This window comes from Patella vulgata, chromosome 9 (assembly GCF_932274485.2).
Source record: "Patella vulgata chromosome 9, xgPatVulg1.2, whole genome shotgun sequence".
Lineage (NCBI taxonomy): Eukaryota > Metazoa > Mollusca > Gastropoda > Patellidae > Patella > Patella vulgata.
Genome location: NC_065887.2, coordinates 18,128,241 through 18,156,076, shown reverse-complemented (window position 1 = coordinate 18,156,076; position 27,836 = coordinate 18,128,241). Strand labels below are relative to the sequence as shown.

The window sequence follows — 27,836 nt, the reverse complement described above, 5'->3', positions numbered from 1 at the left end:
GAACAGTAGGACGTTAAACCCCATTTCATTTCATTTTATTTCCTATCCATAGGTTTAAATGGATATTCATTACTCACTTCTGCTTTGTTGAGCGATTCTTTAAAAAGAAAATTAGGAATTGTTAGTATTTAGCCAATCAACAGCACTTCATCACAACTTCCAGCATTCTGATTGGATTGGACAATGAGATTAATAGTTTGTCTCAATCATCTAGCATACACAATCATAATGTGATCTGAAAGACCAGACATTCGTGTGTATTGCTTGATTAACTGTACATGTGCTACATGTTCTGTAAAGATTTGATGCCCAAGTTCGAAAATGTAGCATGAAAACGGTCGGTACAAGAATGGCATTCCCCATCGATAAAACTAAAACCTAATTAAACAACAAAAGAAGTGTCACATGGTCTATCGCCAGCTTGTCAAATTATACAAGATAGAATTATGCACATCAGTATTTCTATAAAAAATAGATAAAAAATATCTCAAATGAAAACATATTTTGAACGAGATGAACTGTGTGAGAGAGGTTATAAGATGGTCGTTATATAGTGGTACTTGTTTAATGGTGTATATAGTGGTATGTTTGTACATATGTTTTATTTATTTATCTGATCTCTACCTAGGATGAACCCAATTATCGCTTGTTGAGACCGATAACGGGCCACGGTAAAAAACAGGTGGGAGAAAAAAATAAATTAACACCTTCAGACGAAAACAGACTTAAGCCAAGATTTCACCTCCATTTAGGAACTCCCAAAACAGTCGCAGACAGAAAACGAGATTCACCATCTTTTTAAGCTTTGTGTGGAGGCTGATAAAGAGCTCGTCATCTCTGTTATCTATCTCCACAAATCTTTTTCAACCTCATAAATACTTCAAACTCCTTTTCGTATTTTATCAAAGAAAAGTGATATATTGATAGCAGTAGTTTTCAGGTGTACAGAGAATATCCAGACAAACAATCAGCAGACGCAATGAAGACTCCATCTTGTACATCCCCATATTTAAGTTGTCAACACTTGATTGAAGATGAGATACAATATGTTAAAGAGGTCCCATAAAATGATGAACTCAATAAACAATCCAACAGATAAATAAACTCTTTAATCGTTTATGTCCATAGATTCAACTCACTTTTATTTTTACCAAAATACATGCAATGTCATATATATGCACATTTATTATATTATATAAAGGAGACAAAAGGAGCTTAATTATCCATTGGCTTGGGCATTGGGTTAGAGAAAATTTATCTTGTTTTCTAAACATGCTAATCAGTATTTATACCTTTACATTCTATCCATTAAAGTGAAATGTCTCTCAAATACAAAATCCTAAAATATTATGCAAGTGCGGCCTGAATTAGACACCTAAATCACCAGATGTACATGTATGCTTAATAGGATTCATCATTTGAAAATACTTTTAATACCTTGAATAGGAAATGAATACAAATTTTCATAAATAATGATCACATAGTTTGTAATCCATGTGTAGTCAGAAAACATGCAAGAAGAAAACAATCTGCCCCTTTGGATCCCATTCTCAGTGAGCTAAATTATATTTCAGATTAAAACAAGTTTTGGTCATACAATACATATCAAGGTCACTATCAGGTCCAACTCCCAAAGATCCTGCAAAAACAAAATCCGGACTATACAATATACATTCCCAACTGACAAAGCCATATTGCTGGTTCAAACAAACGTTGGTCTCAAATAATATCCATCTCTTCAAACATTTACTATTGCCTTCTTCTTCAGGTCTCATTCCCAATGATTTAATAAAGACAAAATGAATGCAAGGTAAAAATGCAATATCTTCTTTTCAAGCTTTGTTTTCTGCACAGTTATAGCGCATTTCAGTTCCCATATTCAATTGTTTAATATAACGAAGTGTTCTTCATGACCCTTTTGCATGTCCCACAATTACATCTTATAAATGGAAACTGTTAAATATGCCTTCCGGAGTACAATCTGTGTGATTTGATGATATATTTGGACTAAAAATATTTTCAAACCTAATTATCTATCAAAAGTTTGCTTCAAATCCCTCTCCAACAAAACATATTAATCGAAAGAAAACTACCCCATGGCACAAGAATCTATTTTAAGAAGACTTATTTATCATTTGTACATTTTGGATTATCCTCTGCCAACTTCTTTTTCCGCTGATTAATCATAGAGTCTACTGGACGTTTAAATCCTTCACTGTTCTCTCAACCATTAGAACACATACATCTATACATCTAAAAAACGCTCCTTACAACACTCAAAGAGACTGGCTGCCAGTTAGTGATACCTTTACATTATTGTCCTGTGGGTTCTCTATAGATGTTTCTCAGGGAAATCAGTATATTGTAGTAAGATTGAATGTTTCTACACTCCATATATACCATACTTTTATTGGAAATAAGAACCCAATAAATACTTTCGTGGGAGTGCATCTATAAATATATTAATGACAGCAGTAGGTACATCTTTTGATAACAGACAGATTCAATAAGTATGCTATTCAATTAAAGTATCTATATATTTTCTTCTTTAAAAACTCTCAACAGTTGATTGAAGTAAGTGATACAATATATAACAGTGTGTATGTGAAACAAGATCTTTATTTCTACACCATCTGTCTATATGATGTTTGAAAGATAAGTTCTCTTATCAAGTCAATTGCATCATCTCCTTTTAACTGTTAACACGTATAGCTACTCTCACTTGTTCAACTCAATCATAGGTAAAGGTACACATTCTCTTCCTTCAAATGTTAAATTCCTGTCTTTGGACTCATTTTTGAGAGAAAAATAAATAATGCACCATTTGTCATGGAATTCTTTACAGCTGCATTTACATGTAAAACAACGCAAATTTTTAGATCCAATATCGAGATAAAATTGTGGATCTATGTAAATCACATTTTGACCAGTTATCTTTGAATTGGGAGAAAAATGAAGATGTTGACGTAAATAAATATGATGTTTTGATTGGTTTTGTGAAATGTATAACTATCAACAGTTGGCAGTTTAATAAGGTATTAATGATTTTGAAGATCTTTGTTGATTGGTATAAAAAAATTGGATTTATAGTTAATTGACTATGCAGTTATACCTGAGGTGTTCAAATAGATTCTATGCAAAATTTGAGACATATAGACGTCAAGTGTCATTCACATTACTTGCTCTGCTCAATACCTATATTTTATTTTGGTTCATTATAAACTATCTATACATACCTTCCAAGGAATTAGGTAAGAGATATGTAGATTTACCTACCGTTGAAAAAAGATATATACTGTAGTTTTACACTGATAATGTGGTTCTAAAATAGACACAATGCACGTTTCTTGTTACTTTACCTTAAATAACCAATTACATCGATACACAAGATCTGATTGCATATGGAAAAGTTAAAGTTCCTACATATTGATCATGTAGGGGTATATTAGACAACTTCTTTATCATTATATGTTTGACGTACCAATGTTGATATATCTTTTGATGTACCGTCTTCCCCTCGACTATAATAAATATTGGTCAAAACAAAATATCATCCATTGTCTATGTCAAAAGTCAGAGATTTACGACAGCCAAGGGGGGAAAAATGAATTTCACCTTGTGTTGCAACTATGCAAAAAGCATTGTTAACTAGTTAACTGTATACACAAAGAGGCTGTAACCATATTACAAGACACCAATTTTCAAAGCAAAGACAATTTGGCAAAGAGTTGTTCAGCTGAGACTATGTTGATATGTGATGTATGAGCAAATACTTTGGAATAAATTTGTGAGCGGTTGCTAGTTCCATTTGACCATTCCCTTAAAAGTTTATTTTACTTTTATATTATACAAATCAATAATATAATGTTTAAAAATACTAGCATCATAGAGGAACAAGTAAAGACACCCGAGAAGAAGATGTCAACTCAAAACTCAAATTAAACTGTGAATCATCAGAATTATCAAACTATCTCTCTATTTCCCACTTCATAACGACAAATACATGCTTGTCATTATTAGATTATTAAAGACAAGACTTTTTTTCCAGACTGAATCCAAAAATCCTATTTATCTGAGTGTGATAAAATGCCACAGTGGTATTTTTAATCTTCATATCATGTGTGTACTGCCCTTAAATATAGTGATCACAGATATTAGTATTCAATTCCTGTTGAACAGGGCTGAAAATGAATTTTTTAAGTTGTACTTGACATTTTGTGTCACACTTACATTATAAATATCAATAATAACACACCCCAAATAAAAAGGAAAATTGGTCCCAGACATCAAGTTGAATCAGGTAAAAAGGTATACAAATGTTTAGTTCCTCAGACTCCTTCAAAAATTAGATTTTGTTATTTTGACTGACAAAAATATGTAATAATGAGACACAATAAAACGCACCACTTTCAGAAGTAGATGATAGCAAATCTCATTTGAGAGATTCACGTAAATCCTGCAATTCTGAATGTAACAACATCAGATAACAATGATAACATGTGAGACTGATCTTTTCATGATCAATGCACCACAAATCAATTTGATCAAAAACAAAAATTTGAACTCGACATAACGGTGCTAACATGCAGTATTTTAAAACGCCAGGGTCAGTAAAATGTCTAAATATCTGTGAAAGATGCAATATGCAAAGATTAACACTCGAAAATAGAGAACCTTCATGAGGGCATGAGTACTAGAGCCACTGGAAGCAGCATCACACTAGACACAAATCTATGAAATACATTTACTTTTTATTGCTGTTTGATAAAGACTGGAAGCCTAATGGAAATGTCATACAGTAATAAACTGTAATTGTATTCCATAGAATTGTATCCTGTTAAATTACTAAACACCTTGATCAAATAGTGTATCAACATACAATCAATACATATGTACGAAAACAATCAAAAATTGAATATTGAACAGTATCTCAGAGTTGTATCTTGATGGCTTTGTAATAAACTATCACTCACGGCAAAACAAATACATATATACGAAAATAACTTAACTGTAAACTAAAGCTATAATTTATTTGAACAAGCCAACAGTGAGGCTGATGTCCCCCGCCGAAATAGGAAAATAATTAGAGGACACATATAAATTTATCACAAATTATCTTTTACAAAGTATTGAACAATCAAACAGTATATCTTTACTTATAGTCTAAGCATACAATGTTTTTGATGGAATAATTATAGCATATTAAGGGGAAAACATGCTCTATGCGGAGTTATTGTTTTCCAAAGTCTCGACCAATCAAATTGCGTATCGCTCTGCTTACCCTGAGCAGAAAATGCTCATTATCAAACTTAGTCAAGGTATTACTGTAATGAAACTATACACCAAGTTTCATCAATCTCACTTAATTAGAACTAAAGTTATCGTGTCCCAAAGCATCAACCAATCAAATTGCTTATCTCTGCTTACCCTAAGCGGAAAATGCTCATCTTCGAACTCCATCAAGGCATTGACCTAATCAACACATACACCAAGTTTGAACATTCTAGCTCAATTAGGAAGAGAGTTATCGTGCCCCAAAGTATCAACCAATCAAATTGCTTATCTCTGCTTACCCTAAGCGGAAAATGCTCATCTTCGAACTCCATCAAGGCATTGACCTAATAAACACATACACCAAGTTTGAACATTCTAGCTCAATTAAAAGTTATCGTGTCCCAAAGCATCAACCAATCAAATTGCTTATCTCTGCTTACCCTAAGCGGAAAATGCTCATCTTCGAACTCCATCAAGGCATTGACCTAATCAACACATACACCAAGTTTGAACATTCTAGCCCAATTAGGAAGAGAGTTATCGTGTCCCAAAGCATCAACCAATCAAATTGCTTATCTCTGCTTACCCTAAGCGGAAAATGCTCATCTTCGAACTCCATCAAGGCATTGACCTAATAAACACATACACCAAGTTTGAACATTCTAGCTCAATTAGGAAGAGAGTTATTGTGTCCCAAAAAGTGTGACGGACAGACAGACAGACGGACAGACGGACGAACCCATTTTAATAGTCCCCTGCTTTCTTCGAAAGGCGGGGGACAAAAAACAATTGTGAACAGATGGAAGGATTAGTAACACTTAACTGCTGTCCACACTCTTCTAGAAAGGGACGTAAATAGGTAAGCCAATATTTCAATAGTATTGTTTTAATTATAGCAAGTTTATAAGGTGAAAAATCCAAAAAAAAAACCAACAAACAAACAAAATAGTCAATCAAAAGCATAGGTATAAAAATCATTAAAGTAAACACAACAGTTATATGGAATAAAATATGACTGTATTATTAATCAGAGCTATGTTTCTACAACGATTCTCTTGTTCGAAAAATCATCAATGAGAAATTTGTAACAAAGCATTATTTTATACTTTCATAAATTGCACACCGATATAAAACAAAAATTGGCCACGTTTGTAATGTAATAATAATAATAATAATACTCACAGAAAACTGTCAATAATCTTATCAAATATCTTGAAGGTATCACATCACATGATCTTCATTAAATTAAAACCGTTTTATAAAAACTCTTAACTTTATCTCAGAGATGATGAGATTCTACAAGATAAGTCGGCCACACATTTACACCATGCCTGTTCTCAAGAAATCCCTGACACTTCTGCTTCTGGTTACTATAAATAGCCATAAGCCTCCAAGTTATAGAAGTCTGTTTGTATATTTTGATATAGGTATTCTGGTATAGTGTTTTATTTGACCACATGGCTTCACCCCATACTCAGTTCACATTCCTCTAAACTTAGCATTTCTTGTGTTTATAATCATATACAAAGTTCTGGCATTTACCACACCTCAATGGCCTTGCTTTACAATTTATACTGCTGTTCCACAATAAAAAACAAAAACAGGCAGGTAATCTTCAGATATTAGCATACTTATGTAATTTTCTCTTTAAACCTAACAAAGAATTCTAATGCCATGTGTATTCACTTACCATTTATTATGCCAACCTCTCTCAGTGCAAATTCTTAAACAACCTTAATATACATGTAACTATGCAGAAGTTCCAATTGCGATATTACACAATTTACAAAGTAATAAATATGTTTTCTTAATTTTCAGTGAAAAAAGTGTGAGTTTACATGAAATTAATAACATATGGGGGAGGGGGGGGGGAATTCAGCAAGGGGCATTATTTCTGTACTGGAATAACGGAAAGCAATTTTTATATTACGCTGCAAAAAGATGCCCAAAATTGAAACCCCTGAGTTCGTAACCATGTGTCCGACATTCTTAAAATTCTTCCATCTTCAATGCGATCTTTAATACTACATTAATGTATCAAATTTTTATATGCTGACAGAATGTGGTAAACAATTACCCATGTTGCAACCTATTGTAGCTAAATTAAGATCTAAAAATATCTTAGCAATAATTCTAAACCCACCTAAATATCTGGATGAACTAATCCTGAACATGCATTGCCTATATGCAATAGTATAACATAGGATGAGTTAATTATTCTAATGGGGGGTTTTATCCATAATATTAAAGATAAGTGATGAGATATTAGTGCATCATAACAATTGCATTTGTAATAATTGACTGGCACCGTGTAATGTAATGTTTGACATTATGGTATATATTGATGGAAGTGTCAGTATCAAATACAGCCAGGTGTGTAAACCTGTCATTTAGACCTACTCAACCAACACTTTTATTGGAAGCCTTATGAGTCATCATTCTCTCACAGATCTATATTGTATAGCGTAATACCAGAAATACAAGAGTTTAACTGGATAATATAATATGCCACTCAGATGGCCATATATATAAGCTAGTATTAAAACATCGGCATTTTTACGCCAGCAGAATGTCCAGTTCATTTGGACTATACATGATACCAGCTTAACTGTTCTGACAGCCACCTCTATAACACTGGCATACATTCTACTCGAAATTGCAAATTCCCATTGAGGGTAATGAAATGAGAATGTCCTAAGATAGCCAAAGTCGACCCTACTCAAGCATCCAAATTAAGACAGATTAGGACAAAATCTAACTAGTTTATTTGTCCCACTTTCGTGTTCAGACAACAAAGTTGAACTATCTTAATGAGTGCTGGTGCTTTTAACCCAGGTTAACTTAAGCGTCAGAAATGTACATATATTTCCGTATCATTGCTTAAGGAACATATACGACGCATATGCAACCCGGCGGCGAGGGTGATGCCTTAATCCCCAAAAAGATATTAGTAGATGATACTCATGAACTAAGTAGGCATTTATCTTTTTGTAAAGCATCGAGCAATGAAATTGCGTATCATTCTGCTAACCTGAGCTCACTTGTCAGTGATGCAGGGCGGAGGGCCTGACAAGGACAGGCTGCAGCTGTCTAGTCATTCAGATGGGACGAAAAACCAAGATCCTGTGTACACATTGGCATGCACATAAAAGATCCCTTGATAGTTGGAATTCGATATAAGAGTAGGCCATAGTGCCGCTGTTCGGGCAAAATTTCTCTCATAGCACACTGAATGTTGTATTCCTGTCTTCATTAGCCCAGTTTGGAGCAGAACAGTAGGACGTTAAACTCAATTTCATTTCATTTCGCTTAACCTGAACAGAAAATGCTTATTATCGAACTTAGACATTCACACAGTTTGAACATTGGAGGCAGAGTTATTGTGTTCTAGAGTCAAAACCAATCAAATTGCTCATCTCTGCTTATCATCACACTCAGTCAATACATTCACCTAATAAAAATCTAAACCAAATTTGAACATTCTATCTCAATTAGCAGCAGTGATCTAGTAACTTCAATGGTTAGATCCCCCAAAATTCAATGTCAAACACCATTTTGCAATAAAATAATCTACAACAATTTCCCTTCAATAAAATAATCTATAACAATTTCCCTTCATTTAAATCATAAAGTTCATTAGAAATAGAGTGTAACCCAATTGTAGTCAAATAAACAAAGAAATCCAAACTATTTACTGTGTAACTTTTACATGTATAGCCAATTCTTAACAGATATTTCTCATCTGTACTGTACACAAGGCCAAAAAAAAGTGTTCTGTTTCCTGTAACGGATGGAAAATAGGGTAGGGTCGGTAGGTAGGTTTTTTGGGGGGTTTTCTTTTTTTTTTTTTTAATGTTACATTGTTCGATCTAGTAGATGTACCGTAGCATAATATTCTGTGCGAAAATCTTCAATTTTATGTTAGGTTGAGTCGGCTCCGAGGAACATGAAGCATGAATAGATTGGTGGATGGAATTCTTGGATAATTGTTTAAAATGTATCAGAGGCTAGATTATGATTTAAATATTCTCTTTGGGGGCAAATGGACTTTTTAATCGTTCTATGCTAAAAAAAAATAGCGTAGGGAGGCCATTTTGTTCAAGGGAAAGAATTTAAAAAATCATATCGTGCCGTCAAACGAAATAGGTCCGTAATAAATTTATTTGTCTTGTTTTAAATACCAATCGAGCAGATCCTATCCACCTGTTTGAAATATACGTTAGCTTGTTTTTGTCAAATTGCGTGCTGTTACTTTTTAGAACGAATGTTGTGAGGATTATGGCTTTTCGGAATGTGCAGTGTTAAATCTATACGAAACCTGTAGTCTTGATTTTCACGTCAGTTAGGGATCCCGCGTCAACAGTATGACAGTTCTTAATAATCGTTCGCTGTACAGTACTCGCTTATTCTGATCGATAAATGCAGATTCAAAGAACGATGACATTTATATCCATTTATAGCAACAAATAATAAAACCATTTTCACGAATCCAGTAGGCTTAGAGTATTTTGAACGGTCGCTCGTTGAACAAAAAAGTTTTTTTTATTTCCGTTGACACTAAAAAAAAAATTGAGTCGGCAGGTTTTGTAATGGGTCGGTCGGGTTACCGGAAAAATAACATTTTTTTTTTTTTGGTCTAATTCTGTTTTCTTAATATAGGGGGTGATGGAGAAATGGGTTTAACAAGTATGAGGTATCTGGTGGACAGGCAACCCTTACCTTCATTGGGCAAATGACCCTACTCCTTGTCACGTACAAGCTTGGGATCGAAACCACACCATTTGACTCAATCAAAGACAGACCTTATTATCTAAAGCGTGCACGTTAGTCTACTCAACCACAGCAACTCTCTAATTTTGGGAAACACAGTATGTAAGTGGCCGGGTTTTTGTGACCACTTCCTGCGAGCATTTGACCAAAAATTTAAGTAAACACATTTTATATACTCTGTGAAAAACCAGGAGATAAATGACTAACATACACACATGGAGAATAAACAGCATTTCAAAACCAGAAAAGAACATCTATAATCAAACGATATACTTTACAGGGCATAATTTAACATACAATGTTTTGCGGCACATTATGATGGTGCATATATTGACAAACCAAAAACATGAATATTATAATCTGATACACGATATTAAAAACAACAACATTAAGGGATTTATTTTTTAATGACTAACATGAATGACAAAAAAAGTCAAACAGTGGTCACTAAATTATTGTCTACTGGTCGTATTTCAGTGGTGTTTGGTACACCAAGTTATCTACTTAAGGGAGGCAACTCTTATTTACATCCCAAACAACTACATATTTCTGCATCTTTCTAAAGTTGACTTATTTATATATAGATCACTTGTAAAAATACAAAGAGAAATGTAGAATAACCATAAGGTTTAAATGTATAACTCTATATGTTATAATTTAACCTGATTATCAGACTATATAAATGGATTAGCCTCTTATCAAGGAGTGCCGACTGGTGCCATAGAATTAGAAAGATAATGTTGTTTTTTCTATAGTCTGTTTTTTACTTTTGTTGAGTCTCTTTTCAAGCTACTTTGCTTGTAAAAGAATAAATTAATAAATTTTCATAATTTGATGTAAATATCTATAATGCCAAACTAATCTTAAAATTTTCATTGGCATCAGAAATAACCTCACTGTGACAAAATTTGTATTTGGTTTTTAAATGAACATTATAAGTTATATTTAAGATAGGTTGCCAGGCAACAAAACATACGCCAACAGCAGCTAAATCGTCCGAGTAGTCGTCAAGGGTTGTCGCATATTTATTCCTTTGTACGTAATTGGGGGCCTTTACAAGACAGTTCCATACAGATCAGATTATAAATTTTGTTGTTTGAGGGTTTACAAGGTTCTACAAACTGAAACAAGGGTCTCAACTCTGGAAGTAATCTACAGAAATTGTTGAAATTTCACAGGCTTTTTCGTTTTACTAATTTAAATAATGCATATAAATTTCATACAGATCACATGATCCCTTTTGTCATTCAAACGTTCACAATCGCCATAACTCTAGAAATTATTGCCGGAAATTGCTGAAATTCAATAGACCTGTTTCACAAATTTAAATGATGCATATAAATTTCATACATATTGGATGATAACTATCACCAATCGAGCATTAACAAGGTTTAACAAAGTGAAACAAGGGCAATAACTCTAGGAGTAATTATTGTAAATTGCTGAAATTCAATAGGCTTTTTCGTTTCACTAATTTAAATCATGCATATAATTTCACAAAGATCGGGTGATAACTTTTTGCGTTAGAGCGTTCACAACGATCAATAAAGTGAAACAAGGGCCATAACTCTACACGTAATAAACGGAAAATGCTGAAATTCAATAGGATTCTCCGTTACACTAATCTACATAATGCATATAAATTTCAAAAAGATCGAATGATAACTTTTTGCGTTGGAGCGTTCACAAGGTTCAATAAAGTGAAACAAGGGGCATAACTCTAGACGTAATAAACGGAAATTGCTGAAATTCAATAGGCTTCTTCGTTTCACCAATTTATATAATGCATGTAAATTTCAGAAAGATCGGATGATAACTTTTGGAGTTTGAGCGTTCACAAGGTTCAATAAAGTGAAACAAGGGACATAACTCTAGTCGTAATAAACGGAAATAGCTGAAATTCAATAGGCTTCTTCGTTTCACCAATTTATATAATGCATGTAAATTTCAGAAAGATCGGATGATAACTTTTGGAGTTTGAGCGTTCACAAGGTTCAATAAAGTGAAACAAGGGACATAACTCTAGACGTAATAAACGGAAATAGCTGAAATTCAATAGGATTCTTTGTCTCACTAATTTAAATAATGCATATAATTTTCAGAAAGATCGAATGATAACTTTTGACGTTAGAGCGTACACAAGGATCAATAAAGTGAAACAAGGGCCATAACTCTAGACATAATAAACGGGAATTGCTGAAATTCAATAGGCTTCTTTGTTTCAGTAACCTAAATAATGCATATAAATTTCAGAAAGATCGGATGATAACTTTTGACGTGAGAGCATGCACAAGGATCAATAAAGTGAAACGAGGGCCATAACTCTAGACATAATAAACAGAAATTGCTGAAATTCCATAGGCTTCTTCGTTTGAGTAATCTAAATAATGCATATAAATTTCAGAAAGATCGGATGATAACTTTTGGCGTTAGAGCGTTCACAAGGTTCAACAAAGTGAAACAAGGGCCATAACTCTAGACGTAATAAACGGAAATTGCTGAAATTCAATAGGCTTCTTCCTTTCACTAATTTAAATAATGCATGTAATTTTCAGAAAGATCGGATGATAACTTTTGGAGTTAGAGCGTTCACAAGGTTCAATAAAGTGAAACAAGGGCCATAACTCTAGACGTAATAAACAGAAATTGTTGAAATTCAATAGGCTTCTTCATTTCACTAACTTAAATATTGCATATAAATTTCACAAAGATCGTATGTTAACTTATGGCATTAGAGCGTTCACAAGGTTCAACAAAGTGAAACAAGGGCCATAACTGTAGACGTAATAAACAGAAATTATTGAAATTAAATAGGCTGTTAACAGTTGAGCATTGGAATGAATGAACTCCAAAAAAGTTTTTATTTATTTTCCATTTATTATCTCCATATTTTCAGAAAGATCGGATGATAACTTTTGGAGTTAGAGCGTTCACAAGGTTCAATAAAGTGAAACAAGGGCCATAACTCTAGACGTAATAAACAGAAATTGTTGAAATTCAATAGGCTTCTTCATTTCACTAACTTAAATATTGCATATAAATTTCACAAAGATCGTATGTTAACTTATGGCATTAGAGCGTTCACAAGGTTCAACAAAGTGAAACAAGGGCCATAACTGTAGACGTAATAAACGGAAATTATTGAAATTAAATAGGCTGTTAACAGTTGAGCATTGGAATGAATGAACTCCAAAAAAGTTTTTATTTATTTTCCATTTATTATCTCCATATTTTCAGAAAGATCGGATGATAACTTTTGGAGTTAGAGCGTTCACAAGGTTCAATAAAGTGAAACAAGGGCCATAACTCTAGACGTAATAAACAGAAATTGTTGAAATTCAATAGGCTTCTTCATTTCACTAACTTAAATATTGCATATAAATTTCACAAAGATCGTATGTTAACTTATGGCATTAGAGCGTTCACAAGGTTCAACAAAGTGAAACAAGGGCCATAACTGTAGACGTAATAAACGGAAATTATTGAAATTAAATAGGCTTCTTCATCTCACTAATGTAAACAACATATATCAATTTTAAAACAATTGGATGATAACTTTTGGCGTTAGAGCGTTCACAAGGGGGCGACGGCAATATACGTCCACATTATATATACAATTATATATAGGCGTAAACATGGTGTATAAATATAAAATCAATCAGATGATAACTATGGTTTCTAGAGCATCCAAAAGATTTTTCAAAGTTATAAAGGGTCATAACTCTGGCAGTAATTATCGGAAATAGTTAAAAATCAATAGGTATCTTCGTCTCACTGTGTATAAATTTAAAGTCAATCAGATATTAACTTTAGCCTCTAGAGCATCCACAAGCAATTGTCGATGCAGGACCGACGACAATATACGACCACATTTCAATGTGGGCGTATAATGAATTTCAAGTCAATTGATATTGAACGATAAGGAACATAAAATATCAAAATACCTTTTGATGTTCTGTTCTTTCCTTTTTTCTTGAATGTTTGGACTTTGTTCTAGTCACATGTCTTTTTTCCTCTGCATATCTGTCAAAAAGAAAGTATCCCAAAAAATATTTGGAATTAATTTTTTTCACCCATGGAACAAAAAATCAAGGAACACCGAAACAAGCAGTTGCCATGCAAGATACGCCCACATTTTGCATGAGATGGACAGAGAATGAGCTAAAAAAAATAATTGATTTTTCATACAATCAGGGGCCATAATCCAGGAAGATACGCGCAAATATCTAAAGGAATCCAGATCTTTGGGACATAAACATAGATTTTAAGATTCATTAAAATTGGATAAAAACTGTGACCTCTAGAGGATCAACAACCTTGGTATTCCATACGTTTACACTATTTGCGTAGGTGGAGCGGCGAGCGCCCATTTTGTTGGGCAATTTCAGTTTGATTTTCACAAAATTCGAACTCAACAGTCATTATGGTGTAACAGTGATATATTAAAACCATTTTTTTTAAATAGAATACTGTTTAGGTAGGATCTATAGTACTGTACATGTAATAGGAAAAATAACTTATGGTTTATGACCTGCCACTTTAATATCTTGAGAGAAAAAACTGAGCCCATATTTTAATCACATGACTACCAACAGGAAGACATCACCTAACAATGTGCAGTAAAAAAAACATCTCAATCTCCGTTATCTGGCCTCCCAGACTCTTAAGTAAATTAGTTGAATACGTCTTATTGGCGGTATCAAGATCAGTTCATAAATTATAAATAAGATGAATTGATTAATCTAAACACTGATCTTTCTGATCATTACACCTTGACTCCATATACCAATTACATCTCTAATTCATATTTTCATGCTATTGTCAATCAGTGTTCCATATTAAAATTGATAATTAGTCAGACTTGGATAGTAATTAACTCATTTAAATCGTCAATGAACAGAGATCACCAACCAAATATTGTCTGCAATATCATCTTTGTTGAGAGCGGACATTAAGCCCTACAAGCGGTAAATGCATGAAAAAAGATGACAAAAAGTTTGTGAACATGATCAACGAGTAACATCTATTCCTTCAATAGCCGTGGAGGTGGATGGCTGAATGGTTAGCATGTGCGCCCGGAAACATAGGGTCTGTCATTGAGTCAACTGGTATGGTTTCGATTCCCTGTGACAAGGAGTAAGGTCACCTGTCCAACCTCTTGATTTTCTCCGGGTCCTCCAGTTTCCTCCCACTTCTAAAGATCCCTACGTGCAAACGAATTGTTGAAATAATATTGAATCGTGTGTTAATCTATTGTATATCTTTACAAAAATTGCAATACTTTTATTGGAAATAACTACTCGATAAATACTTCCGTGCTAATATTTTAAAAACAAAATTACACCATTAGGATAGTCGAATATACGAAGTTCACCAAAGTTGGCAATGCCTCTTTAAACCTTGGACTATTCTCATAATGTCAGATCCTGGAATATTTGATCCTGTTTCTAAAATATTTAAACTACTCTGCGTTAATCAATAAACCCACACATATCTACTCCGCAATCAGTAAAATTAATCCGATAAATACGTCTTGTTCAAAGCCAACTTTACAATATTTATGAGGTACATGCAAGATGTACATTTACCAAGAAACTAATTATCTTGGAAGTTTTTTAAAAATCCACAAACATGTCCTCTTTCTAAATGTTTGATTTGATACAATACATGTACATAGGGCCTACACTGTACCAAATGGGCATACTTGTTACTACTCACATCAAATTTACCCTTTTTTTCATATTATAGAAATAAGAAGAAAGACTGACACAAAATTTAGGTTGCCAGGCAATGAATGAAACATAGCCGCCAAGTCATCCAAGCAGTTCTTAAACCTTGTTGCATTCTAAAACTTTAGTTAAATAAGCACAATCTATTATTGTATAATATCAAAAGTTATTCTGAAAACTGATCAGGGCTAATAACTCTAGTTGATATCATCAAAAATTGCTGAAATTCAATACCCATGGACTTGATGTAAATAACATGTATAAAGATTGGATATCAATATATTCTGCTGAGTATTTACAAGAAATTGTAGATGAGGGACAGACAGACCAGGCGAATTCTCTACTTGGTATTCATGAGTTCAATCTCAATAATGTATATAGAGTGGGGTTGCTTCCCTTTCCTTATGGGTTTTCTCTGGATACTCTAGTTTTCCCTTTCGTAAGCAAATTATCAATATGCCATTTTAGTCCCAAAAGGACCTTGTTAGTGTGGATTGGATGTCTTGACACCTTAACTTTATTTCCCATTGACTGTAAAGCTAGTACCGACTTACCTATAATTATAATTAGGTGTCTCAGGCACCTTACTCATTTTGTATAAAGTACCAGAATTTCATCACTAAACCTTCAAAATCTGAAGAAAAAAAAAAAAAGTATTCACTAATGAGAAGCCATTGACAAAACAGATATCTGACCAAATTATTTTATATTGATGCTTGTCAAAAGTAAGGGGAGCTGTCCCCATACTTTCCACTTCAGAGTTCAGAATATTCATTTACTTCTACCATGCGAAATGGCATTCATGTATTTGACAAAAAGGAAGGGAAAGGGGCACATTTTTAATAGCGCAAAATTAATATGAAGTCTCTGATCTTCATTTGGGGCATTACGTACACAGTAACAGTGTATTTTCCTGTAATCTGATTAGTGATAATTTTTTCAATTTTACCTCGCTTACATTTGACAAAAAAGATTTTGATTATATCATATCAAATGTATCAACTGATTCTGATTATATCATAATATCAAATGTATCACCTGAAGTGTGAAAAAAAAAAGGATGTTTTAAAAAACTGTTATGCCTAATCATGTCATTATCCAGTTATATTTTTTTTTTTTTAAATGGGTTACATTCAGGGCTAACACTGGCTTTCAATTTTTTTCTGCCAAAATGGATCACAATTATTATATATAAAAAAACAGTTAATATTCTTTTTATGTCAACTAAAATATTATCTATTTGCCAAAAATGTATGACAAAAACAAAAAGTAATATAACATGTACAAATTTTGATCAAAATCAATATTTTCACTTGTTTCGTCTGTAGCTCATTATTAGACTTTGTGTATTCCGACTCATTTTGCCAGCACAGGTCACATATATATTGACTTTACTATTTATGGCACACCTTTCGAATTCGGTCTTTATTAGCCTGATTTGTGAAGAATCGCAATTTCATTTCATTTCCTTTTGTCTATTGGAGTTTAGGAAGCTGTTAATAATGTTTGCGTTAAGATTTGAATAATCGCCTTTTAAAGTGGATGTTAACAGTTGAGCATTGGAATGAATGAACTCCAAAAAAGTTTTTATTTATTTTCCATTTATTATCTCCATATTTGCTCAGTATGAAAAATTTATTTATTTTCCATTTATTATCTCCATATTTGCTCAGTATGAAAAATTTGATAAAGTTAATAAAATTATTGCTGCAGACCAGCAGATTCATCGTAAACTGTTCAGTGCACATCACTGTTGTAATCAGAGGTTGGCATTCACCATTTGAATTATTTACAAATGCAATTCACTACCAATCCAGTCCAACTTTACAAACATCAACGGTCCTTAAAGGAGCTAAGTCGCTAATATTTGGGACCTAGGAATTGACACAAATGGGTCGCAATAATATGAATGTATATAAACTGATTTACATTCAATCGTTTCCGTTTTTACTCTAATTTCAAATCAGTTATGTTCGGCAAAATACGCCAAAAGTCTCAATCGAATAGCAATCTCTAGCATCTGGTTATTCCAGTCTACACCGGTAGTATTTATTGCACATGCTCTCCAGATAAGAATATGACTACAGTTACCTTTGGGAACTCACAGGTTTTGGGGTTTTTTTGTAAACAATATTTTATTTCATTTGAAAATGGATAGGAGAACAGGCTAGGCCTATGTTGAGTCTTCTCACAGTTAGTTATCTTCCAGGCAAAATGACAGCATGGACCCATGACTTCACAATACCTTAACTGATTTGGCTTATGGTACATGAACGCTACACTCCCCTGGTTTTTGATTTTGAACTAGGTTAAATATAAGCCTGATCGACCTATAATACCAGGTATGCATGATAAAGTGTTCAGAGACGACTGTTGAATTTAAATCTACACTGAGAAGGCATATATTTTCATGATGTTTTATACACAACTTTCACTGAGTTATTACCACATTAAGAGCACATAGGCTTACCTTGGAATTGGATGGATTAAATGCCCTATAAATGCACACATTATTATCAATACAGTAATAGGTTGGAACGTCCTAGCTAGTGGTCTATCTGGCTGGTCACCCCTGGCTTGCAGTCACGGTTTCGATCCCTGGTTTGAGTGTATGTGACTTTGAGATAGGGAGCGTCTTCTCAACCTTTTGGGTTTACTCTGGTTTCCTCCCAAAGGAAAGAAAGAATGAAGAAAGAAATGGGGTTCAACTCGACACAAACTAGGCCATTTCGGGACCAACATATGGCTTAATTTTATTTCAAGAATTTGCTTCCGCGTAGGGATCTTTAGCAGTGGGAGGAAACCGAAGGACCCGGAGAAAACCCTCAAGGTTGGACAGGCGACCCTACTCCTTGTCATGTACACTCCCACAGGAATGTCCAGTGCCTGCGCTAAGATAGTAAAAATAAGACAACTTGTCTGGATATCACCTTCGGTGGAAGCAGGTGTTAAACACCACAAACAGTAGCAGTAATTATATTTGCAATGTAATTGAAATTGTCAGTCCTGGTATATGTTGTGATAAACATGATTTCTGGTTTAATTACGAATGTGTGAGAAAAATCTAAAAAGTAATTTTTGAGCCGAGTAGTTCTTTTAGTCAAACATATAATCAATTTGTGTATGGTTATGGTACGGTAACACTACAGTTGAAATGGTGTCACTTTAACGATATGACAACGATGAAATAATCTGGTTTCTGTCATGGGACACCGAATTTCAATACAATTGCAAGTAATATGCTTTTTATTCCTGGTTATGTGATTGGGGTAAAGGTATTTTGGAGGTTACACATTTTAGCAAGACAGAATCAATCAGTACGGTCTCCAAACTCTTGTCTGAGATTGTTTTCGTATGCATTTTCAATTTTCAGTAGCATAGTGTTCAAAACATACAATTCTATAATTTCTGAAAATATATTCAAGTATTGCATTTATTATCATTAAATAAAGTTTTTATTCGCTGTTCAGTGCATGCAACAACGTACGCGTTGACCGATCTTCATGATATGCTACAGAAGCACTTTGGCTACAAACTCAAATGGCAAAAATTTCAATAATCTTATCTTCTAACTGTGTTAAAAGTTATTAAAGCCTTAAATATAACCACACAGTTAATAAAATTAAACAGGCCATTGAGGTATCTGTTGAATGTATTAACAAGCTAACACGGGACATCAATAATCATTAATTATTGACAGTTTAAAAGATCTTACAATTTAACATCATCAACTATCGACTCCATCTTGTGACGTCATACTTCTCTGGTTCGTGAGGAGATCAGGTGTCCGTTGGATTACCATTTCCAATGCTTTTTACCAATAGATACGCTGTTTAGGGAGAATGTGAAATATCTGTTGTAAGGCAAATGAATCTGATTCGTTGATAATTAAAATAATCAAGGCCATGGCGCCCAGCATTAAACTACCCCCCAACCACAACTTCCCTTTCGATTATTTAAAAGTAAATAGATGCGGCTTCCGGAATTAGTGTTGTGGAACCATAAAGCATTGATTGGATTGAAAGGGCGTGTTTTTACTCATAAGTGTCGTTGAAAAGCATATCTTTGGACTATGGAATGACGTGGTGTCTCTATGTGTTGGACGGCGGAAAAGTGTACAGTGGAATCATTTCACAGACTACAATAATTCAGGAGAGTGAGGTAAGTATCTTCGGACATTTTCATTCATCATTTTGCCTAATGAGAATTGTCATATTCATCATTTGACAATTGCTACTGACAGTTTACTGTTATGTTGATAATTCATGCTTGACTGCAGTCAGCTGTTCTTATGCATACGTTTATAACACATTGAGAGTTATAGTATTGTTTGGAGCGCATGTGTTACAAGCAGACGATAAATTACATGTAGACTCTACATGTACATTACCGTAGAAGGGAGTGGAAATCTTCATAATCCTGATGTAAATGCTATGTTCATTCAATGTTTTCCCATCCCAGAGGCCTGAGGGGTATTGAAATGGGTACAATATGTTGCAAGCAATACAGCAAAATTTCTAGCAGCATATTATAAGTAGGCCTACCAGTATGCTTAACATTTGATTCATTTGGTATCAGTTTTAAAGTGTAGGCCTATATTATTAGTATTATTACTAACAGATAAAAACAGACAATGGTCTAGCTGGATAGTAAACATTCTGGTCAAACAGTGTCAAATGCTTCCGATAGGTCTAACATTCTTTCTTTGCTTGATAAAGACGAGAGAACCCTCATCGAAACATCACCAGAAAAAAATCTTTTAAGTACCGGTACATGATGTAACTTGTATTCCATATAATTGTGTCAGGTGTTAGGTCTAACAATTCAGGAAGCACCATAGGCTACACAGTTTGGGCTATACAGGATGTACGTGTGAAGGCTACACAATTTTGTCTATCATTAGACGAAAACATTTTGAATTCTTAAATAAGGCTATTTACGGTAAGCTGTTTTTATATTGGTATTACATTTATTTTTTAAACTATCTTTATTTATTATAGTGGCAAAGGTCTCTTTTTTGTTATTTAAAAATATATTGTGCCCAAGCCAAACTACATGTGTAGGTACATCATAACATGTACCTTACCAAACCATGAATCATGATAAATGAGATTGGTACCGGTGTGACAGTGTGAGATGGTTCCTAACATATAAAGTTGCGACAACTGTGAAGCCAAAAATTTCATATGACGTCAAGTGTACAAAGATCCATCTTGGGTCCCAAGTATTTGTAACTACATGTACTCACTATCTATTTTATGTCCTATCATACTGTTGTGACGAAGTTGGCTACCCCCGGCAGGGATGTAGATAGATATGTCATAGAATTCCACGAAAAGGATATAAAATATACATTTTTTAAACGAAAAGTATATCTGAACAAACTATTATTATTATTATTATTATTATACAACAAAGCGCACATTATTGTTATAATGATACGGTCTAATTCATAAGGAAATGAAATGAAAGATACACCATATAAAAGCGCTATTAAATATATTTAACTTGCATACGCTTTTAAAAATCAGATTTTTTGTGCAGACGGGTAAAGTGAAAAATTAAAATTTAAATAGTAATTTGGGAGATAAAACCTTTTTGCCTTCTAACCGGCACAATAAATGCCTGAAATTCCATGATTTTTTGGTCTGGAGCCATTCCGGATTCGGTCATCGATCATTAATTGTATCATCAATTTCTTTAAATTGACCAATGGATAAAACATTTAAAATCAATGTAACTTAAAATCAGTGTAATTTAAATAAAAGGTGTCTAGCGTGACATGTGTTCGGGCATATGTTTCATCAGTGACATGTGATACGAGATATAGCTCTCAGCACAAATTTAACAGATACAAATAATGTACACTGTACATGTTATTCCACAGGTAGACAGACATTGAAGGGGCCCAGGGAAGGAGACACAGTTGCTTTAGAGTTTGACTCCTTTGGGTATTTGTGCCCCATTTCCAATGAAATAATCATGTTGTTCTGATGCTCAACTAGTATCAAATATACATGTATATCGTGCTTGAGATTTGTTACAAATCGCCTCGAGCATGTTTCACACATCTCAACATTTATCAGCTTTTTGTTCAATCGATGAAAGCCTACATTTCTACAAAATATTTTGTTTAGTCAAGTGAAACAAGAAAATGTATGGGCTAAATGGAAAAAAAGAACACATACACCTTAATGTCGACAAATAAGTAAAACTATGCAAATAAGATATTTCTATGATATGATTCAACCGAAAGGTCCTATACAGTAGAATCTGTATGAGCAGCCACTCCTATTCAGCGACATCTCCTTGTAAGCGGTCACGATAAATTCCCCCCGTAACAATTCTATTGTTTCAGTTCTTTATTCAACGGTCACTCCTCTAACGCGGCCAGCGGTCACTATTTTACTAATAAATTCAACAAAACATCGCCCATTCAACGGCCATTGTTGAATGATACCATTTTGTCATTCTTTGTAACACCCCCGCTAATCCCGTGAGTAGTAGTAGTTAATTAACTGGACCCCCACTGATCAGGTAAAAAGAAAGGTAAAAATAACAATCAACCCGGGATTATCTGTTAATTAATCTTTTGTATTATTAAACGACTAACCTGATCATTGTTTTCACGCGTAACGACACATTATTTGATACTGATTGAATAAAATAAAAGTACCGAGTTTTGTCACGATCATCTTGTATCTCTTTTCCATTGCCACTTTGTTGTTAAACAGACATTTTAGCGCCTCCTATAATATTACATACAGAGTTACACCCCCTGTAAATAGGTGATAAAATCAGCGATGTTTTTATGTTTGTGTTGCTTTTTTGATAAAATAAAATTAATTCATCGATTTTCTTCACAAAAATGGATAAATATTATCGAATGCATCACAATGGTAGACAGTGGTATCGAAGGTTGGTACAATATGACAAGTTTACAGAGGTTATGTAGAGTCTGAGACTTGAGTATAGAATTCTCGTCTGGCGCAAGATTCAGCGACGGTCAAATTTACCGATGCAAGTATTGATGTTCGCTTCCATTGCATCCAAGCGTAATATTTAATTTATTTCAGCACAAAAAGCACTCCCATTAAGCGGTCAATCGTGAAAATTCCCTTGGGTGGCTGCTTAATGCAAATTCTACTGTATATGCATGTTATTTAAGAAAAGATCAACAAACAATTACTTGAATTAAAATTGAATTTATTGGCAATGATATGGCACAGCTGAGCGAGTTTAATTATTATTATGTTTGACAGCCATTAAACTAGTTTGGTGTGTCCCATGTCCATAACCATCGTGTCCATCCATAAATGCTGAAGCCTTCATAGCATACCAAGTTTTAAATTCCAAACACTAAAACACCAATAATTACCAATTTTGAACACATTAACATATATACACAGTTAAGTGATCCTGAGGCGTGACAGGGAATCACTTTGACGTGATCCTGAGAATCAGGGAATCAAGCCAGGAAAGTTTTCTAATTGTGTTGCTTGTTATACGCCATATGATTCCGATAATGGGCATGTAATGTCCGAATTGGGATCACCGCCATGATGAGGAATCAGATACGCTTCATAATGTGGGACGAAAGCAACACAGAGCTGAGCTGGCCATATCAAGAATTACATTTTGTCCATACAAACATCAAATATTAAAATGGATAAACATTTCCATTAGCCAAGTAAAAATGCTCCAAAGCACCTTGAAGTGTATTAATGAATACTGTTACCAATATCAAAAAGATGAATGCTGTCACTTTGGAATAAGTGACTAATGCCAAATTTTATATCTGGATATCTTATGTATGCGCCACCTAATTCCAGTATTCTTTTGGCTACAAAATTATTAAGTCTGGACCTTTGTTTTGATAAGGCCTTAGCATCTACCAGAAATTTTTGGGGTAGGATTTGCGACCACACTATGAATGTACATGTATTTGGAAACCTATTTATAATAAATTGAAATGTTGTCCTTATTTTTCTACGGAAATCTGCAACATTTAATGTTCCAAGATCATTACCCCCGCAGTGAATAACCAGTATATCTGGTGGTGTTGATTCTATTGTAAGTAGGAATGTCAGCTTTTGTTCAAGGTCTTTAAATTTAAGACCATTGTAACACTGCCACCAAATATTCATATTCAACCAATCTAATCCAAGGTTTAAGCCACCAGGCCTTGTATGGGCTTAAATGGCAGCCTTTTTCATGATAGACGACCCAACACACCAGATTCTTACGTGGCTTTTACCTGAAATTTTCAAATTAAAATGATAGTATATTAGCCGTGGGGATTCTAATGTAGGATTTGAAGGCTTTGGACTTCCACCTTCCTGCACTTTGAATGGTTTCTTTGGTGTGACCGGCAATAGATGCAGCCCTAATTGCCTCAAACATTTGTTTAAAACACTCGTGAATTGACATCTTGTCAGGGGCTTAGTGTCGAGGTGACAGAAAAGGTGACCGTTAAATTTAGGTCTTGATTTCAAAAATTCAAACATATAAAACCAAGGACAAAATGTACCATTTGCTTTTGGAATTTTTATTTTTGTCCCCCGACTAATTGTCCCCCGCCTTTCGAAGAAAGCAGGGGACTATTAAAATGATCTGTCTGTCCGTCAGACTTTTTTTTGACACAATAACTCTCTTTCTAATTGAGCTAGAATGTTCAAACTTGGTGTAGGAGTTTGTTAAAGGACAATATTGGTGTCAGTCATTATCACATATGTGATTGAACTAATTAAAGATACATTATGGAAGATTTTTATAGAGAGTTGGCCATTCTTGCTATAACAGTTCAAAAGTAGATGATGAAAGAAGAATACATGTATATTGAAAAATTCAGTCAAATTACTTTATTCTGAACATAGTTATCATCGTTGTAATATTTGCCTAGAAATGGTAGCGAAATGTGTCTTCACCTTCGCCGATCGTTTGATTGACAGGCGTTAACTCCACCTACATATCTCAATTATCAAGTAAAGTTTTCAATGGCATATGGAAACGCTTTACAGCGGCCTCGCTAAGTACACTCTATCGTTTAGCCTTGATCTAACTGACGTATTTTCATCAGGTTACCCCTTATTTGATTTAATCAACTAGTGAAATCCTGTTTAAATCCGAGCTGTAGCCGAGCCATCCGTGGGTCTACAGAGTTGATTTTGGTCTTGTTGTTTAAATAAAGATCTAATTTATAATTTCTATAAAATCTGAAGCCTAAATTAAGACTTGCAATAATCAGATTTAGCTCTTGCATAATGCATGTTTAAACAAGTTCCAAATATAATTTTAACACAAAGATCATTGCTACGATAGTTGAGTAATACAGGTTACCTGAATCGGAAGTGACGAACGCCAAAGGAAAACACGAGTCATACCTCTACATGTATATAACTGACTGATGTGACGAGTGATAACAGATACACAGCCGAATTTCTGCCCACTAATAATTCCTTCCATGAATAAAACATTTCAAGAAATCCTTAAGATTAAGAATTACCCATCAAACCCTTTCTGGCCCGACGGGATTCTCATGTCCCATCATATAGTAAATACAATGTTACAATGCATATGTGTATTATGATTAGTATTTCATCATAAGACAGTTTTAGGTAGGTCTAAGGTCGGGTTGAAGTAGTGCAGTCTTAATGCAAATAAAATTGTAGAGTGGCATTTCATTGCCAAACACAAAATCATGGTGATGTTTTTGTAAGAAAATCTTTGTGCATGTTTGAAGACACAGAGAAAGTTCAAAGTAAGTAAAATGATTGTAATTGAATTTTATATCATTGGAAAGAACATGACAATCTGTACATTTTTGTAACAGAGTATTTCTATGTATTAAAAAAAATATATTTTTAGTTATTTGCAATTTTGTAGAGGGTATTAGGATTAACAATAATCCACTAATTGGCTTAGGGAGATGGGCCCTGCTGATTTAATTACTTAGGGGTAGGGTAGCTAATCTTTTAATTGGCTCAGGGTTAAACTGAAATATACGGGTGGCAAATAAAACACGCAGTTGGAAGTGCAATATATCAGTAGGAAATGAAATATACGAGTGACAAATAAAAAATATGGGTCGCAGATAAAACATGCGGCACATTTCAATAGGCCCTTGCTGTTTTCACTCGACAGGAATGAAATTGGATTAAGTTTGTATTTTATCTACTTTGTGATCAACAAAAGTGCAAATGAAAATGCATTTTTTCAATGTTGATTAGTAAGATACAAAATTTCATAGAATACGAAACTTGTCACATGTATGCTACTTCCATCTACACACGATGTCAGTTTCTCTGTCTTTCGCTTCTCCATGAACGAAGGTGTTTGTTTACATTGTGAAGCTTCAAATGACAATTAAAAAGGGGTTCTGGGTCTGTATTTTCAATAAAAGCACTAACAATCTAAAATGAATGTATTAATTTAGTTTAATTAATGTGATGATTGGTTTGGTTCTGCTTCAGCTCATACAAACTATGTACATGTATATTTCAGTAGCATTTATTAATAGAACTCTATATAGTGAGGGGGTGCGGGGGGGCTACATATATAGATTTCTATGGAATACAATTACCATTCTGTTTGTTGCTGTTGACAATAACTGATACCATTATCTTGCAATTATCAAGCAAATGATGCATGTACAATTATAAAAACTGATGGTATATATATATATATATACTATAAGTACATGTAAACAATTATATAGAACGATCAGAGATGGGGATCTTGTTATAAAAAATTGAGATACATGTACTGGTAATGCTAAAAAGTGTTTGATATTTGGAAAAAATACAATCTGATTAAAATACAGATCTTGATTTCGTTTCATTTTTTTTTTGTATTTTTGATGACACTACTTCAACCAGAACGTCAGTAATATAAGAACTCTTCCAGATCCTAGTGTAGTAACGCCAAGTAAAATGAAATTTGAAGCTATAAAAAAAGAAACAAAATAGGATCTGTGTTTTAATCAGATTGGAAAAAATATTTTGCTATTCTGAGGTAAACAAAATATACTTACATGTACATGTATGTCAAATTAAGCGAAAGCCCTGATCAGAGATAATGTACATGTATATATATATATATATGGCACAAATTCCCTTGAGGATAACCTAAATTTACTGATAGAAATAACCAGCAAGCATTTCTGGATGTCTGTGTCTTTAATGTTAGCTGCTGTATCAATCTAATCAAACCATCATAATACAATGTACATGTAATCTTAACTCCGAACTAACATGCCAAAAGGATACGTGATCTTGAGCCTGTCTCTTAACATGTCTCTCAGTAATAACAAGTAATTGTAACATATTTCATAGAATTGTGTCTTTTCAACAGAAACACTATACCCAGTCCCAGAGTACGTATATGTCGAAGATTGTGAATCTTAGTTTGAAATTATTAAAACACAGATAATCAAAAAATGACATTTTCTTACAGTTGTATGACCAGATCACATAATATAGTATTCATTGGGTCATGTCTCATGTCAAGAGATAGTTTGTTAATTAAATGGATAACTTTTTATTGTTTATTAATTAGTCATATCTTTAGTTTTAATCCTGCATAGAATTGATTTGGATGTAGACTCTTGAGCCTTATATCCATTAATTAATAGAATGTAAAAAGATAGTGTACATTGATGGGCAATTGTTTGCAATATCATTATTGTAATGTAGAGTCAGACAGTCAATTATATGTGCTGGGTATTGTCACTGCAGCCATATTGTGATTGAGGTGCTATGATACAATTTGTATCACGATTCATGTACCGGTAGGTCAATATTTACAAAGAAAACAACAGGACAAATTAATAATTGATATTTTTAGTCCTGCCGATGTCAAAGAAATACAACTGTTTTTATATCACGAAATTGATGTGGATCAAAATAAGGACCAATACTATTTAAGAGTGTTTGTTTACATGTACCTATGGATAATATTTGACTTGAATAATGAAAGAGTGATCATGATCAGAAACCCGCCTAATCTACAACACCCAATACATGTAAGTTAATGGCTTCAACTCTGGGACTAAATTCTTACGCT

General features: G+C 33.8%; 2 protein-coding genes and 1 long non-coding RNA gene across 6 annotated transcripts in view; 1 reads left to right on the top strand and 2 right to left on the bottom strand.

Annotated features, from left to right (window-relative positions):
• LOC126831974 (uncharacterized) overlaps positions 1–19,550 on the bottom strand; it is a 101,459-nt gene extending 81,909 nt beyond the window's left edge. For both annotated transcript variants that reach the window (XM_050562633.2, XM_050562635.2), the window contains exons 1-3: positions 19,489–19,550; positions 16,328–16,407; positions 13,989–14,067 (exon numbers count right to left, since the gene is read on the bottom strand). In XM_050562633.2, the coding sequence (XP_050418590.2) occupies positions 13,989–14,067; positions 16,328–16,365 (117 nt within the window). In that variant the 5' untranslated portion in view covers positions 16,366–16,407; positions 19,489–19,550. The remainder of the gene's footprint in view (positions 1–13,988; positions 14,068–16,327; positions 16,408–19,488) is intronic.
• Positions 19,551–19,735: 185 nt separating this feature from the next.
• Positions 19,736–27,836, top strand: part of LOC126831976 (alpha-1,6-mannosylglycoprotein 6-beta-N-acetylglucosaminyltransferase A) — a 115,142-nt gene continuing 107,041 nt past the window's right edge. For 2 of the 3 annotated variants that reach the window (XM_050562642.2, XM_050562645.2), the window contains exon 1: positions 19,736–19,934. The gene's annotated coding sequence lies outside the window, so the exon portion shown is untranslated. Of the gene's footprint in view, positions 19,935–20,599; positions 20,715–27,836 lie in introns of those variants that run through there. The other variant, XM_050562644.2, reaches the window with a different exon arrangement.
• LOC126831992 (uncharacterized) lies at positions 22,963–26,957 on the bottom strand. Its single transcript, XR_007684462.2, has 2 exons — positions 26,806–26,957; positions 22,963–24,030 (listed from the first exon to the last, which is right to left on the bottom strand). It is a non-coding gene; the product is annotated as an uncharacterized LOC126831992 (long non-coding RNA).